Below are 18,310 nucleotides of genomic sequence, written 5' to 3'. Positions count from 1 at the left end.
CTTTCACAACATGACTCTTATGAATATGTTTTGCATGACTTCATATGTACTTTCTTAATGGGGGCTGGAACTAAGGGAGAGAACTCAAAAATTTAAAAACAAATGTGAAAAATTGTTTTAAATGTAAGTGGGGAAAAATAAAAAACTAACATTTAAAAAATATAATTAAAGCATTTTTTCCCATACAACTATAGATCACTTTTATTTCTTCATCTGAAAACTGTCCATTTTTTTTTTTGTCATTTATCAATTGGGGAAATAGGTCTTATTTTTATGGCTGACTCAATTCTCAATGTATTTGAGAAATGTGACCTTTATCAGAGAAATTTGCTTCAAAATTTTTTCACTGTTATTTTTGCTAAGTGTGTTTCCCTTCATCCTATACCCCTACTCTCTCTCTCCTTTCATCCTGTCCCTTCCTCAAAAGTATTTTGCTTCTAACCACCCCATCTCCCAAATTGTCTTCCCTTCTATCACATCCCTTTCTCTGATCCCCTTCCCCTCCTACTTTCTTGTACAGAAAGATAAATTTCTATATTCAACTTAGTGTGAATATTGTTCCCTCTCTGAGTCAGTTCTGTTGAGAATAAAGATCACTTACTCTCTCTTGCTTCCCCTTTTTCCCCTCTATTGTGAAAGCTTTTCTTGTCTCTTTTATGCAAGATAATTTATCCCATTCTATCCTTTCATTTCCTTTTCTTCCAAGACATTCCTCTTTGCTCTTAATTTTATTTTTTTTAAATATCATCCCTTCACAGTTAACTCATAGAGGTGCCCTCTGTTTATATATATTCCTTCTAATTGCCCCTAAAAATGAGAAAGTTCTTATGAGTTACAAGTATCATCTTGTAAATGTAAATTTACATGTAAATATAAACAATTTAACCTTATTAAGTCATTTATGATTTCCCATGATATTCCTTTCCTGTTTACCTTTTTATTCTTCTATTGAATCTTGTATTTAAAAGCTAAATTTTCTATTCAGGTCTGGATTTTTTTTTTTTTTACCACAAATGCTTGTTAAGTCCTCTGACAGAATATCCATTTCTCCCCACCTTCTCCCTGAAAGATTATACTGTTTTGCTGGCTAAATGATTCATGGTTGTAATCCTAGCTTCTCTCTCCTCTGGAATATCGTATTCCAAGTCCTCTGATCCTTTAATATAGAAGCTGCTACGATGATTTCAGAGATACCTGGAGAGACTTACATGAACTGATGCCGAGTGAAACGAGCAGAATCAGGAGATCATTGTACATGGCAACATCAATATTATATGAGGCTCAATTCTGATGAACGTGACTCTTTCCAACAATGAGATGATTCAGGCCAGTTCCAATGATCTTGTGATGAAGAGAGCCATCTACACCCAGAGAGATGACTGTGGGAACTGAGTGTGGGTCACAATAGTAGTATTTTTACTCTTTGTTGTTGTCTGCTTGCTTTTTATTTTCTTTCTCATTTTTTTCTTTTTGATCTGATTTTTCTTGTGCAGCAAGATAAGTATATAAATATGTATGTATATATTGGATTTTAACATATATTGTTACCATGTTGAACATATACTGGATTGCTGTATATGGAGGAGGGGCTGGGATACATGCTAAATCTTGTGTTATCCTAACTGTGGCTCCAGGATACTTGAATTGTTTCTTCTTCATCTGGGACCTCTGGAATTTAGCTATAATATTCCTGGGAATTTTCATCTTGGAATCTCTTTTAGGAGGTGATCAGCGAATTCTTTCAATTTCTATTTTACCTACTGATTCTAGAATAGCAGAATAGTTTTTTCCTTCATGATTTCTTAAAAGATGATGTTGAGGCTCTTTTTTTGATACCTCGCTTGATTTTCAAATCAGTTGTTTTTCCTCTGAGATCTCTAGAAGCAGCTGGGTCACAACTAATTCATTTAACATTGTATTTTACTTCTCTTCTTCCAGATTGTTCTTAACGTCTATATATTCATATTCCCAATCAATTGTTCTTTATTTTTTTGACAAAGATTTGACATCATGAATTCAAGTTTCTCTATTCTACTAATTATTTCAGCCTATAAATTCTCCTTTTATGGTCCTTATTTCTCTCAAATCATTCACATAATGCTGTTGTTTCATGTTCTCTTGGAAATCCACAGAATCTTTTCTTTTAGGAATTAATTCATTTTCCTTTGTCTCATAATATTTACCAGATATTTTTCATATTCATTTAAAGGTCTTTGAGAGATCTTCCCTCCTGTTAATAAATTTCCTGTTGATTTACCAGTTTATGCTAACAAATTTTAATTAAGTTTTCTTCTTTCTGGTATCTCTGACAAATTCAGTCTTTTTATCCTTGATAATCTATTGTTCACTCTCTAGGTATGGACTTACTTAAAAACTGTCACATCTTCCTTCCATGCTAGAAAATTAAATTATTCCCTTTCCCAAGTGACTTCTGAAGTGACAGGAATGGCTCCATCTACATCACTTTAGGGATGGACCAAATTCACATGTATACTTGCAACCTACACCAGTTTCTCCCGATCTTTAGGTCTCTAGATTAATGTTACGTGGCTCTTCATACTGACAACTTAGAGCTCATTTCTACTTTCCTATCCTATTGGTCTCACCACACAGATCAAACAACCTTTTAAAACTTCTTGAAATGAAGTGGTAAATTCAAAAAGTAGATATTAACATAATAAATATTCATAACCTCCAAACTATATGGGATGAAAAACTTTCCAAATATAGAGACTTAATAGAGGAGGTCAAAGTATTATGAGAATAGAATGAGATGCATATCATTTCATTTGTCCTATCTGCCATATGAGGATATTTGCAATGATATCACAGAAGCTGAGCTTTATTTCACCCCACAAAGATTTTTATCTGCTTATGCAATTGTTCTTAGAACATCTAATATCAATCAATTAACTTCAGGATAATGACTTATCCCAAGATCAATTTCTGTCTGAATTCCATCAAAAAGATGGGAATAAAATAATCACCATCACAACAAAATAACAATTAGGAATTCCTGAAAAAAAAAAAAGAAACAAAATATACTCGATAGACTAAAAATAGAAAATTCTGCAAATAATGTCAAATAAAATTTGTCAATTAAGTACTACATTGAAGTATGATTTCAGAGTTATTCTGAAGGTAAACCAAACATTAGCCATATTGTTGAACAAAATGTATATACTCTATATACTATATATAGACAGATTCACATATACACACTCTATAAACTGTATTATATACGTTAATAAATCATATAATTCCATCCATTTAAATTGTTTCATGCTACATTGTCAAGAAAAATAATGTTTAACAAAAACAAAATAATATGTAGTACTTACTTATGATAGAACATCCGAGCCATGCCCATTCTCTGTTTCTCTCCTCCTGAGAGGACATCCTTCCAATCCATGACAGCATCCCACCCTTCCAAAATCACATGTAAAAAAGCATATATTTTTGTTAAAAATATTTACCCAACATTAATAATAGCTTCTTTTCCTAAGGCATTAGTAGGGCTTATTTATTATGAAACTAAGTATAAAGTGGCTCTGAATGGGGCATGTGCCCAGAATATTGTCAATACAAAATGACAGTACATTCTTCTTTATAACTTATTTTACTAAGAATTCTAAGCATCACAGTTATTTTAATCATCATTTTAAAATTCTTAAAATATTTTTATCAAGTAGTAAGTACAGGTATTATTTTGGAGAAGAGGAAATAATGACACTGAAAGGTTAACTTATTTGCTTAGATACTTTTTATGCTTCTTGAAATTAAGTGGTAATTTCAAACTGTAATCTAGTTCTAAGTATTAAAATTCATTAAAAATATAATGGGAAAAGAATGAATACATGGTACAATGAAAAGAGTGCTGGACTTGAAATCTGAAGTTTGGGTTCTTGTGACTGCTACTCTTTGACCATGTAATCATAGTCTTGCCTCAAGGGATCTGGAGATAGAAACAAACAAACAACAACAAAAACAAACTTTGCAGGTATGTTTGTTGGCTATCCAAAAAAGGCTTAATAAATAAATAGTCTTAACTCTCTACAATGGGAATATTAGAAAACAAAAGAAAGGAATTCCAGTGGTGGAGCCAAGATAGTGGAGTAGCTGTTGGGGGCCTTCCCAATTTTGCTCAAAAACCTCCTAAAATCAAGCCTCTGAATAGTCTTACCAAATGGAACCATTCTCCAGCTCAAGATAGAGTGAAAAAACTTTAAGAAAGGTCAGTCTCACTGGGGTGAAAAGGGTTTCAGCCCCGGTCAGATAGACTCTGGGAAATTCGGTGAGAGGGTCTTAATCACAGCAAATCAGCAACTAAGACCCTCAGTCCTGGCTCAGAAGAGGAGCAGATTAGAAGGGCAGCTTCCAATTTAACTCAGAAGGCAAATTCTGGGAAACTGGGTTATTTCCTGAACAGAGCAGGCAAAGCTACCCCCTACAAACACAAGATGGCTCCTGTGCTCAAAGCCAAGGCTCAGAGCTGCACAGGAAGCTTGGGACAGCGCTCTCTTTATCCCAGGAGCAGAGCTCAACCTTAAAAATAAAAAAAAGAGAAAACACCAAAAGAAAAGGAAAGAAAATGAGCAAGAAACAGAAAAGAACCTTGACTATAGAAAGCTACTATGATGATAGGGCAAACCAAAACACAAACTCAGATGACATCCACAGAAGAAAATATCAAAGAGTGAAATGATTTGGTTCCAAACCCAAAGAGGCTTCTTGGAAATGTTCATAAAAGACTTCAAAAGGCAAATAAGAAGTGGAAATAAAAAATGAGAAAAGAAATGAGAACTATGCATGAGAGAGTCCACAGTTTGGGAAAGAAAGGAAAAAATTGTCTACAGAAAACCACTACTTAAAACAGTAGAATAAACCAAGTAGAAAAAAAAATACAAAAGATAAGGAAATCACACATTAAAAACAGCAAGGCAAATAGAAGCTAATGACTTTGGGGGACAGCAAGAATCAGTCGAACTAAATATATATATATAGGAAAACTGTGAAATACCTCATTGACAAAACAGCTAACCGAGAAAATAGATCCAGGAGATACACTTTAAAAATTGATTACCTGAATTCCATGACAAAAAACAACAACAACAACAACAAAAACTTGGGTAGCATCTAAAAGATCATTAAGGAAAACTGTCCCAATATTCTAGAAACAGAGGGGGAAATACTCATTGAAAGAATCCATCCATCACTTATGCAAAGAGATCCCACAAGGAAAACCCCAAGGAACATTGTTGCAAAACTCCAAAACTATAATCTCAAGGAAAAAATACTGCAAGCTGCCAGACAAAAACAATTCAAATGTCAAGGAGCAACAGTCAGGATTACCCAGGATCTGGCAGCTTCTATTATAAAGGAACTGAGGACCTGGAATACCATATTCTGGAAGGCAAAGGACCTGAGGTTACAACCAAGAATTAACTACCCAGCAAGATTCTGCATCATTTTTCAGGGGTGGAGATGGAGCTTCAATGAAGTAAGAAACTTTTAATCATTTCTATCGAAAAAAAGAGAACTAAACAGAAAATTTAATCTACAAACAAAGGACTCAAGAGAAACATAGAATGGCAACCAGGGGAAATATATATTATATATGCATATAAAATACATATTTATATTATATATATATATATATATATATATATATATATATTTAAAGGTTAGACTGTTTGCATCTCTATATGGGAAAATAATATTTGTAACTCTTGAGAATTGTATTTGACACTGGGGCAGATGGAGGGAAGCATCACATGGACTGAAGGTTGTGAATGATCTCTGATGTGATGATATCAAAGAAAAAGACATTAAGGGGAGGAAAAGAGTCTGTACTGGAAAAAGAGGAAAGGAGAGGTATAATGGGACAATTAATTCACATGAAGAAGCTCAAAAGACATATTACAATCCAGGAAAAAAAGGAGGGGATGACCATTGTCTGAAGCTTGATCTTATCAGTTTTGGCTCTAAGAAGGAATAACTTAATCATTCAGTTGGGTATAAAAATTTACGTAGAAAGTACATCTTGATAAAGGTACAATAAATAATGAAGTAGTATTGATACTAAATGTTTATATACCAAGTGGTAGACAGACTAATAATCAATTGGAAATTAACTAATCTAATTCTAAAGAATGAGTAGCTTAAATAACAAATCACAGAAACAATTTCATCCAAGAAAATGACAATGAGACAACATACCAAAATCTATGGGTTGCAGCCAAAGAAGTTCTTAGAGAAAATTTTAAGCCTCTAAATAACTACATAAATAAAATAGACAAAGAGGAGATCAATGAATTAGGCATACAACTAAAAAAACTAGAAAAAGAACAAATTAAAGCCCCCCAATTAAATCCCAAATTAAAAATTTTGAAACTCAAAGGAGAGATTAATAGAGACTAAGAAAACTAGTGAACTAATAGACAAAAATAAGAACTGGTTTTATGAAAAAACTAACAAAAGAGATAAACCTTTGGTTAATTTCATCAGAAAAAGAAAAGAAAAAACAAATCACGAAAATCAAAAATGGAAGGGGTGAATTTAGCACCAATGAAAAAGAAATTAAAGCAATAATTAGGAACTATTTTGCCCAATTCTATGGCAACAAGTCTGACAATCTAACTGAAATAGATAAAAATATAAATTTTCCAGTATAACAGAAGAAGAAATAAAATATTTAAATAGTCCCATTTTAGAAAAAGAAATTGAACAAGTTAATGAATTTCCTAAAAAAAAATATCCAGGGCCAGATGAGTTCACAAATGAATTCTAGCAAATATTTAAAGAACAATGAATTCCAATACTATGCAAACTATTTGAAAAAATAGGTAAAGAAGGAATACTGCCAAATTCCTCTGTGAACAAATATGGTACTCGAACCTAAATCAAGAAGGGCCAAAACATAGAAAGAAAAGTGCAGACTAATTTCCCTAATGAATATTGATGCCAAATTTTTAAATAAAATATTAACAAAGAGATTACAACTTAGTAGCAGATAATAATTTGGTCATAATAATTATGACCAAATAGGATTTATACCAGGAATTCCGGGTTGGTTCAATATCAGGAAAGGAGCAGGAGGGAAACTGTTTTCTTTACTGAAGCTGTATTCCCTTTCAGATTATCACTCTGAGATTGTGTCCGCTTTTCTGATCTCAGAGATCAGGATCTCCCAGGCTCCAAGGAGTCTAGAGACAGGGCCCACCCTCCCAGGATAAGGGAAGCAATACTATTCAGGGATAAATCAACTCCCTTAGAAATTCTAAATTCTCATTAAATTGAGAAATCCTGGTCTGATCAGCTCAGGCTGCCCCAACACCCACCAAGATACCCATATATAATAGGTTCCCTTAAACTCATTCTTTGCAGAAGGTACAAGCAATTTGCTAGGACCCTGCCAGATGATTCTCTCAATATAAAATTCCATTTCCCAATAGAACTCTGACACTATAGAAGTTAATCTCTTAGCAAACTGATTTCTATCCAACAATAAATTTTCATTTTGCAACTAATAATTCAGGAATAAGTGAATTCTTTCACTTTTAAACCTGCGGCCAATTGAAGGGGATTTTAACAACTCTCTTATTGCCACTAACTTCATCACCACCAGGAATTGAGGGGATACAAACCTCATCAAAACTACTACTATAATCTACCATATCAACAACAAAACCAACAGAAATCATATGATAATCTCAATAGATGCAGAAAAAGCTTTTGACAAAATACAATGTCCAATCCTATTAAAAAACATTAGAAAGCATAGGAATAAAGGGAGCTTTCTTTACAATACTAAGCAGTATTTATCTAAAACATACAGAAAGTATTACTTGTAATGGAGAGAAGTTAGATGCATTCCCAATAAGATCAGGGGTGAAACAAAGATGCCCATTTTCACCACTATTATTCAACATTGTACTACAAATATTGGCTTTAGCAATGAGAAAAGAAAAATAAATTAAAGGAAAGAGGAAATAGAACTATCACTCTTTGCAGATGATATGATGATATACTTAAAGAATCCTAGAAAATCATCCAAAAATCTACTGGAAAGAATTCACAGCTTTAGCAAAGTTGCAGAATATAAAATAAACTTATACAAGTCATCAGCATTTCTATAAATGATAAACTCATCAGCAGGAGACAGAAAGAGGAATTCCATTTAAAATTACTGTAGACAAGATATAATATTTGGGGGTCCACCTGCCAAGACAAACTATATGAACACAATTACTAAAATTCTCACACAAATAAAATCAAATTTAAACAATTAGAAAAATATCAATTGTTCATGGCTAGGCCGAACTAAAATGATACAAATGACAATTCTGCCTAAATTGGTCTACTTGTTTAGTGCCATACCACTCAAACTGCTAAAACATGATTTTATACAATTAGAAAAAATAATAACAAAATTCGTCTGGAAGAACAAAAAGTCAAGAATATCAAGGGAATTAATGAAAAAAGAATACAAAGGATGGTGGCTTAGCAGTACCAAATCTAAAACTATATTATAGAGCAGCAGTAATCAAAACCATTTGGTATTGGCTAAAAAAGAGTGGTGGATCAGTGGAATAGATTAGATACAACACAATAATCAAGGCTTATAGCAATCTAGTATTTGATAAACCCCCAAACTCCAGCTTCTGAGATAAGGACTCAGTATTTAACAAAAAATACTGGGAAAACTGGAAAAATGTCAGAAAAAAAGGTATAGACCTATATCTCACACCCCACACCAAAATAAGGTCAAAATGGATACATGATTTGGACATAAAGGATACCATAAACAAATTAGGAGAACAAGGGATAATTTATCAATCAGATCTTTGGAGAAAGGAGGAATTTATGACAAAGAAGAAGTAGAGAACATTATAAAAGGCAAAATGGACAACTTTGTGATTACCTTAAATTAAAAAGATTTTGTACAAACAAAACCAACAGAAACAAGATTAAAAGGAAAGTAAAAAGCTGGCAAATTTTTTTACAGACAGTATTGCTGATAAAGGTCTCATTTCTAAAATAAAGAACTGTTGAATTTAAAAGAATATAAGTCATTCTCCAATTGATAAATGGTCAAAGACTATGAACAGACAATTTTCAGATGATGAAATTAAAGCCATTTATAGTTATATAAAAAGTGCTCTACAAAATAACGGTTTGGTCATGTATACTTATTGTGTATCTAATTTATATTTTAATATATTTAACATCTACTGGTCATCCTGCCATCTGGGGGAGGGGGTGGGGGGTAAGAGGTGAAAAATTGGAACAAGAGGTTTGGCAATTGTTAATGCTGTAAAGTTACCCATGCATATAACCTGTAAATAAAAAGCTATTAAATTTTTAAAAAAAGTGCTCTAAATCACTATTGATTAGAGAAATGCAAATTAAAACAATTCTGAGGTACCACCTCTCACATATCTCAGATTGGTTAAGGTGACAGGAAAAGATAATGATAAATGTTGGAGGAGATGTGGGAAAACTGAGACACTAATGCATTGTTGGGGTAGTTGTGAAACAATCCAACCATTCTGGAGAGCAATTTGGAATTATGCCCAAAGGGCTATAAAACTATACATATCCTTTGACCCAGAAGTACCATTACTGGGTCTGTATCCCAAGGAAATCATAAAGGAGGGAAAGAGACCCACATGTACAAAAATGTTTATAGCAGCTCTTTTTGGTAGCAAAGAATTGGAAAGGAGTGAATGTCCATCACTTGGGGAATGGTTGAACAAGCTGTGGTATATGAAGATAATAGAATATTATTGTTCTATAAAAAGTTATGAATAAGTTGATTATAGATAAATCTAGAATGAATTACATGAATTGATGCTGAGTGAAACAAGCTGAACCAGGAATACATTGTACACAATAACAGCCAGAATGTGTAATGATCAACTGTAAAAGGCTTGGTTCTTCTCAGTGGTTCAGTGATTCAAAGCAATCCCAATAGATTTTGACAGAAAATGCCATCTGCACACAGAAAAAGAACTAAGTAGACTGAATGTAAATCAGCACATGCTGTGTTCACTTCTCTTTTCTGTTTTTGTTTTTAATCTCTCCCATGGTTTTTCCCTTTTGCTCTGATTTGTTTCTCCCAACATGATTCTTACTACAATTTAAAAAAATAAAGTAAGTGGAGAACAACAAAAATATTAAATAAATGATTTTTTAAAAATAAAAGTTTATGATTATATTTAAAAAAGAAAACAGGATTTGCTAAACCAAAATTTCTAAACAAGAAAACAAACATTATAGCTGTCCAAATAGGAAATTTAAATCCTTAATCTTCTTTTTATTGTTTCTGTTGTTTGCATTTTTCCCATGATTTTTTTTTAATAGCCTTTTATTTACAGGATATATACATGGGTAACTTTACAGCATTAACAATTGCCAAACCTCTTGTTCCAATTTTTCACCCTTAATTTCCCCAATTTCCCCTAGATGGAGGATGACCAGTAGATGTTAAATATATTAAAAATATAAATTAGATACAAAATAAGTATAACATGACCAAACATTATTTTCTGTACAAAAAGAACGACTCTGAAAATTGTACAATTAGCTTGGTGAAGGAAATCAAAAAAATGCAGGGGCATAAATATAGGGGATTGGGGAATTCAATGTAATGGTTTTTATCCCCCAGAGTTCTTTTTCTGGGCATATTAGTTCAGTTCATTAATGCCCATTAGAAACATTGGTTGATCCGTTGGAGGGATGGCCTGGTCCATCAGGAACCGGTCATCATATATTTGTTGTTGAAGTATAAATGATCTCCTGGTCCTGCCATTTCACTTCAGCACGTTGTAAGTCTCTCCAGGCCTTTCTTGAAATTGTCCTGATGGTCATTTCTTACAGAACAATAATATTTCATAACATTCATATACTATAACTCATTCAGCCATTCTCTTAATCGATGGACAACCATTCAAGTTTCCACCCTTCAGCCACTACCAAAAGGCTCCAGCATTTTTTGCACATGTGGGCTCCTTTTCCCTCCCTTTAAGATATTTCTTTGGCAGCCAAACTATTTTTTGAGGCTCGATATAATATTGATAAAGAGGGGAAGAGAAGAGCTTTGAAAGTCACAGGTGTCTTTCCTCCGCCCATCTTGGTTCGCTTACAATTTGGAAAAGATAAGAAGTAGAACAACTCACCGGCCAAAGAAAAATCGCAGTCTCCCAAAAAAAAGATTGGTTCCGGGACCAGGGGGGAGATCAGCGCAAGAAATTGGGAGGAAAATTAGGGTTCCGAGGAGAGTCTTAAACCAAAGTGAAAGCACAGATCTCAGAAAGTGCACAAGCCCCAAACCGCAGTACGGGCTTCTTCCTTGGGAAGTTGTGATCCTAAAACGGAGGGAGGACTAAGGCCCGGTTAGCCTCCAATCTTCACAGTGGGGGGCTCCGCTTGGGGCCATAGAGCTTTTCCAGGGCGAGGATTGGGCAGAGACACGGGGCAGAGTGGGGTCTGTGGTCACCACACTCACAGTCCCACAAGGGCTCCAGCCTGGGGGGTGGACACTTTCAATTTTTTGGGCCGAGGGCAATCGCTAACCCACCTCAGCCCAACTGGGCACTTTTGATAGCTCGGCCATTACTGAATCCACTTCCTTTGGGGAAGGGAAAATCCTCACTAGAGCACTTTTACCTCGGAGGGGAAATCGGTTTACATCTTTCCCCTGCTCTGGAGGAAGTTGGAACCCCTTGCCTAGGAGACTCACCCTAAAGGCCAAAACATGAAAAAAAGATGAAAAAGAACGACCACAAAGCTTATGCAGAAAAAGAGCAGGTCAGCAAACCTGAAGAGACCTCAAACAGCAAAAAATGCATCAGATTGTCCTCCTTTACATGATGCTTCAAGAAGAACCATTTGTTCCAAAAAGAGTTAGAAGATAAATGGGAAAAAGGAAAGAAAGCCTTACAAGAGGCAAAAACTTCCTGAAATAATAATTGGAAAAAGTAAAAAATCTCAGGAAAGTAAGAATTGTGGAATTGAAAAAAATAAAGAATTCACTAGAAAGTAGGATTTGTGGAATTGAAAAAGACAAAGAACTCACAAGAAAGTAGGATCTTGGAATTGAAAAAGAAAAATAATTCACAAAAAAATTAGTAAAATGGAAAAAAATTCCACAGACCAAAAACAATAATTTAAAAACCAATTGACATATACAGAAAGAAGTAAAAAAGCTTAATGAAGAAAATAATTTTTTAAAAAATTAGAACTGAACAAATAGAAACTAATGATTCAATTGGAGACAGCAAGAATCAGTCAAGCAAAACAAAAAAATGACAAACTGGAAAACCATGAATTATCTACTTGGAAAAACGACAGACTTAGAAAATAGATTAGGGAGATAAATTGAGGATTATTGGACTTTCCAAACTATGATGAAAAAAAAGAGCCTAGATACTATTTTTACAAGAAAATCAAAGAGAACTGCCCAGATGTAATAGAATCAGAAGGTAAAATAGGATTGAAAGAATTCTAATTAACCCTTCTGAAAGAAACCCTAAAATAAAACCCCAAGGAATATTGTGGCAAAATTTTCAGAACCATCAGATTAAGGAAAAAAATTTTAAAACAGCAAAAAACCATTTAAATACCGAGGTGCCATTAATAAGGATCACCTAAGATCTGGCTGCCTCTATATTAAAGGAAAGAAGGGCCTGGAATATGAATTATTCCGGAAAGGCACAAGAACTTGGGATGCAGCCAAGAATAAACTACCCAGCTAAGTTGAGCATTTTCTTCCAGGGAAGAAGATGGATGATTTAATGAAACAAATGAATTCCATTTGTTTCTGAAGAAAACCAGAACTTAAAACAAAAAAATTTGATTCCAACCATAGAACCTAAGAGATGCAAAAAGGTAAAAAATAACCTTTGGAGAATTGTATTTCTGTTGTGGACATTAAAAAAAGAATACATGTATAATTTGATTGTACTGATATAACATAAAAAGGGAAGTAATGGAAAAGGGATGATGGCAGAATAAGGTAAGGAGGGATAAAAAGAGGGAAACCCATCCCACAAAAGAGGCAAAGGAAACTTTTAATCATATTGAGGGGAATTTAGAGAGGGGAGGAAATTGTATGAATCTTACTTCATCAAGAGTTGGCTCAAAGAAAATAATTGACATTTGTTTTAGAGAAAATTTTCCTCGCCTATTAAAACGGGGAGAGGAAAAGGGAAAAGAAAAAGAGAATAAGGGAAGGAAGGGGAAAAAGACCTCGGGGGGAGGGGAGGGGATTATAAAGAGGGTGACCATGATACAAGAGGGGCAATAAGTTTAAAAAGGAGGGAAAGAGGGTTGGGGAGGCAAGAATAAGTAAAGCACAATCTGGGGTTATTAGGATGGTAGGAAATACAGATTTAGTAATTTAACCCGGAAATGTGAATGGATGAACTCCCCCATAAAGAGGAGGCACATAGCAGACTGGATCAAAAAGTCCAGAACCTACAATATGTTGTTTACAAGAAAAACATTTAAAGAGGAGATACAATAGAGTAAAAGGTAAAAAGGCTGGAGCAAAATCTATTATGCTTCAGGTGAAAGTCAAAAAAGAGGGTAGCCATCCTTATCTCAGATCAAGCAAAAGTAAAATTGATCTAATTAAAAGAGATAAGGAAGGAAACCACATCCTGCCAAAGGGTAGCATAAAACAACGAAGCAATATCAATATTAAACATATATGCACCAAGTGGTATGGCATCCAACTTCCTAAAGGAGAATTAAGAGAGTTGCAAGGAAGAAAAGACAACAAAACTTAAAAGTAGGAGATCTCAACCTTGTAATTTCCTCAGAATTAGACAAATCAAACCACAAAACAAATAAGAAAGAAATTAAAAGAAGTAAATAGAATATTAGAAAAATTAGGTATGTTGGATCTTTGGAGAAAATTGAATGGAGATAGAAAAGGAAATACTTTTCTTCTCAAAGTTCATGGAACCTATCTAAAAATTGAATTATAATTAGGACATAAAGACCTGAAAATTAAATGCAAGAAAGCAGAAATAGTAAATGCTTTCTTTTCAGATCATGATTGCAATAAAAACTACCAACAAAAAAGTTAGGGGGAAATAAGGCCAAAATAATTGGAAACTAAACAACTTCATCTTAAAGAAATGATTGGGTGAAAGCAAATTATAGATACAATTAATAATTTACTAAGATAATGACAAAGGATGAGACATCATACCAAAATTTGTGGGATGCAGCCAAAAGCGGTAATAAGAGGGGAATTTTATATCCTTAGAGGCTTACTTGAATAAAACAGAGAAAGAAAAGATTAATGAATTCTTGGAAACTAAAAAACTATAAAAAAGACCAAATTAAAACCCCCCAATCAAATAAACTAAATTAAAATTTAAAAATTAAAAGGAGAAATTAAAAAATTGAAAGTAAAAAACTATTGAACTAATTAATAAAACCAAGAGTTGGCCCTATGAAAAAGCCAAAAAATAGATAAGCCTTTGGAAATCTGATTAGAAAAAGGAGGGGAGGAAAATGAAATTAGTAGTCTTAAAAAATGAAAAGGGGAGAACTTTCCACCAATGAAGAGGAAATTAGAGAAATAATAATGGAGTTATTTTTGCTCAACCTTTATGCCAATAAATTTGATAAACCTAATGAAATGGATGACCACCCCAAAATATAGACTTCCCAGACTAACAGAGGAGGAAGTAATTGTTGAATAGTCCCATTTCAGAAAAAGAAATAGAACAGGCAATTAAACAACTCCCTAAGAAAAAATCCCCAGGACCAGTTGGATTTACATGTGAATTTTACCAAACATTTAAAGAACAATTGGCCCCAATGCATGATTTTGTTTTAATATCGTCACATGTTGCATGATGCCCAGCAATGATAGGCACTTAGTAAATGTTTTGGCCTGATTATTAGTTGTTAAATTTTTGTTATTATAGTTGGTTTTTACATCACCTGTATTTCCCAGAATAACTCTCCCTTCTCAGGAAGTCACCCCTTACAACAAAGAATAAGAAAAAAATGTTTTACAAAATTAATCAATGAATAAGCTTAAATCAATATTATATGCAGTATTCCATAGACACAGTCCACCTCTACAAAGAAAATGCATTTTTGTAATGTTCTCTCTAAAATGTAATGTTCTCTGTGGAGGTTTTCTTGGGGTCTCTGGCAGCAGCCTTCGTTTCAGTTCAGTAATCACCACAAGTATAGCCGGGGGTTAAAGTCCAAATCCTTTATTGTCTCTTTCAAACTCTTTGTCTCCTCTCCTGGAGTCCGGTTAGCTTTCTTAGAGACCTATCTCTCTCCTTGGTTTTGAGAGCTTGAGCTCCTGCCTCCTTCTCTGCCCTCTGAATCTCCCCGACTTCCAAGGGTTTGTGCTTCAGCTTGCAGCCATCACAAAGGTGGATGATGGAATGAATCTGTCTCAGCCTCTGAGACCTTCTAGTGAGCTTGTCTCTTTTTGGCCCTGAGAGCTTCTAGCTTATATGCCCCATACTGAGTATACACCAATCATTATATCACTAGGAAACCATTATTTGGTGTAGGATTAAATCAATCATACTGAACCATGCTAAACCATTGTCTTCTTAATTCCACTTAGTACCTTGTAAGCATCCTTTGTTTCAGGTTCCGAGTTCTGGCCCAAAACACATTTTCATATTTTTAGGGTCAGTCTTAGTCATTATAATTTCATAGCATTATTTTGTTGTAATCATTATTGTACATCAATTTCTTGGTTCTGCTTATATCAGTCGGCAACCATTTAGATATATTCTTATATTTTTCTCTATTAATATTTATTATTTTTAGAGTACAACAATATTCCATTATATTGATATACCACAACTGTCCCAAGCAAAAGGCATGTTGTTTAATTTCCAATAAAGCTCCTTTAGTTATGTTAATATATATGGGGTCCTTCCTTTTATCACCTATCTCTTTGAGATATGTGCCTAGCAATGAAGTTTTTGCAATGGTAAAAGTTTAACAACCTATTCCCCCCCCCCCCCCCAGAAAAAAGTGTGCATATATATATGGACATAATTTTATTGTAAATTTTACTGATATTAAGGCTGTGTTGGACACAATTTATAAATAATAATAAGGTATACAATACTCTTTATTGTAAATAACCATATAACCAATTGATTCTCCCAGAATATTTTTATTGATTTTTGCTGAATGCTTGTATCCATGAGCAATCATACTTACAATTCAACCATAACTTGACATAAGAAGCTAGAGCTTATTCCACTCTTTTCTCAATCTATTGTCTTTAATTTGGATGTGGGATTTACTGTTAAACTGTTTCTTATCCTCATGCAAATTATATTTACTAAACTGAATCCTCTTCCACGTTCAATACTACTGATTGTAGTAGTAATAACTATCTTTTAAATTTTTTTGTATAATTTCAGGGAATAGAACACGGATTCTTCATTATTATCTATAAAATCTCAAAAATCATTAAAATGAATTTCAGGGTTTTAAATTTCACTTAACATATTTTTTTTTTTTGCACAGATATCCATGGGGAAATTAGTTCTTCAAAAGACCAAGGATAGTTGATGGAATGAGGGAGAAAAAGAGGGAGAAGGAAAGAGGAAAAGAAAGGGAGAGGAAGAAAGAAATAGAGGGAAATGAAGGTAGTGAAAGGGAAAGAGAGGGAGGAAAAGAGAAAGCACCAAATTAGGGCTGGCCAAGAGCACAGCATAGTATTTACTCAGATAAAGTTCTGGGTTATATATCACACCTCTAGATGGTTGCGTGTGTGTGCACTTCAATCTGAACTTAGTTGGTACTGTTATCTCTTCCATATTGATCTCTGTAAGGAGGCATCCACTTAGATTGTGCCACGTAATGTGTTAAGTCTTGGGGACACAAAGAAAAGCAAAAACATGTTCCATGTTTTCAAGGAGCTCACATTTTAATGGGGGAGACAATATGCAAGCAACTATGTATGTGGAAGATATATATAGTATAATTGGAAATTAATCTCAGAGGGAAAGCACTAGCAGTGGAGTAAATAGAGAAAAGAAAAAAAAAATTGGAAGAATAGAATTTGAACTATTTCTTGAAGGAAAGCCAAAAACCTAGGAGTCAGAAGCAAGAGCATTCCAAGAATAGAGAGCACAAAGGCATAGAGAAATTAGGAACAGCCAATAGGAAAATATAGATGAATTATAGGATATATGGAGGGGAATGAAGTGTAAAAAGACTAGAAAGAAAGGCAGGGTCAAGGTTTCAAAGGGCTTTGAATGCTAAATAGAGCGTTTTATATTTTATGTTAGAGATAAAACAGAACCAGTGGTTTTATTAAGTAAAAGAGTAGCATATTCAAGTCTATTCAGATTTAGGAAAATCATTTGGCAGCAAAGTGGAGAATGGATTGAAGTGTGGAAAAACTTGAGGCAGGGAGACCAATTAAAAGGCTATTACAAAAATTGAATCAAGTGATAATGAGGGAGTGTTGGTGTGTATGTATGAGAAATGTCATGAAAATAAAAACAAGATTTGGCAATTTGAGTGCATATGTAAGAAAATGTCAACAGTGACAGGAAAATTGGGAAGAGAGAAAGGTTTTGGGAGGAAGATGAATTTTATTTGAGACATATGTAGTATGAAGCTCTTACAGAACCTCCAATTTAAGATGTCCAAAAGGCATAACTGGAACTCTGGGAAAAAGATTAAGATCCTTCATCATATCTAGAAAATTATGCCAAATAATGAAGGTGATGTCTTCTAATGCTAGTGCTCTCTAAATTCAGAGTCAATGCTGGGGGAAAGAGAAGCACATAATGAATGGTCTCTTTTGTTTGTTTTTTAAAATGAAGCATATGGATTGAGGGCCTAGTTGAGAAAGCAGAAGTTTGGATAGAGAAAGACTGTGAGCTAGAACAGCCTTTAAATAAGAACCATGAGGATCTGGATTTGGTGATAAATTTGGATAACTCAAAGGAAGAGAGATTGCTTAAGGATGGTAATAGTCTACAAGTATCAACAGGAAGCAAGAAATATTCTCATTCCCCTACTAAGAAGAGTGAGTTAGGAAATGGTAAAGTACAATCAAACTGGAAATGTCATCAGGAGGAAGTCAAATCTCAGTGAGTGCTAGAAAATCTAAGAAGAAAAAAATAGTTTTAAATGAAAAGGAAGTTTTTTAGTTGAGGAGCAAGAATTCCAACAACATAGTAGGAGGGACAATCAGCATATTTTGAAGTAGAACATTAAAGGGATGAGGAAAAGGACTAAGGGCTTGGATTGGGATTAGACTTGGAGATTAGAATAAAGAAACAAA

General features: G+C 33.9%; 1 protein-coding gene across 2 annotated transcripts in view; it reads right to left on the bottom strand.

Annotated features, from left to right (window-relative positions):
* The window catches only part of ABCD2 (ATP binding cassette subfamily D member 2), a 108,113-nt gene that overhangs the window by 13,055 nt on the left and 76,748 nt on the right, over positions 1 to 18,310 (bottom strand). For both annotated transcript variants that reach the window (XM_031940465.1, XM_031940466.1), the window contains one exon: positions 3,342 to 3,426. In XM_031940465.1, the coding sequence (XP_031796325.1) occupies positions 3,342 to 3,426 (85 nt within the window). Of the gene's footprint in view, positions 1 to 3,341; positions 3,427 to 18,310 lie in introns of those variants that run through there.

The sequence above is a fragment of the Sarcophilus harrisii genome, chromosome 5 (assembly GCF_902635505.1).
Source record: "Sarcophilus harrisii chromosome 5, mSarHar1.11, whole genome shotgun sequence".
In the NCBI taxonomy this organism is placed as follows: Eukaryota; Metazoa; Chordata; class Mammalia; order Dasyuromorphia; family Dasyuridae; genus Sarcophilus; species Sarcophilus harrisii.
This window is presented reverse-complemented; position numbering and strand designations above follow the sequence as displayed.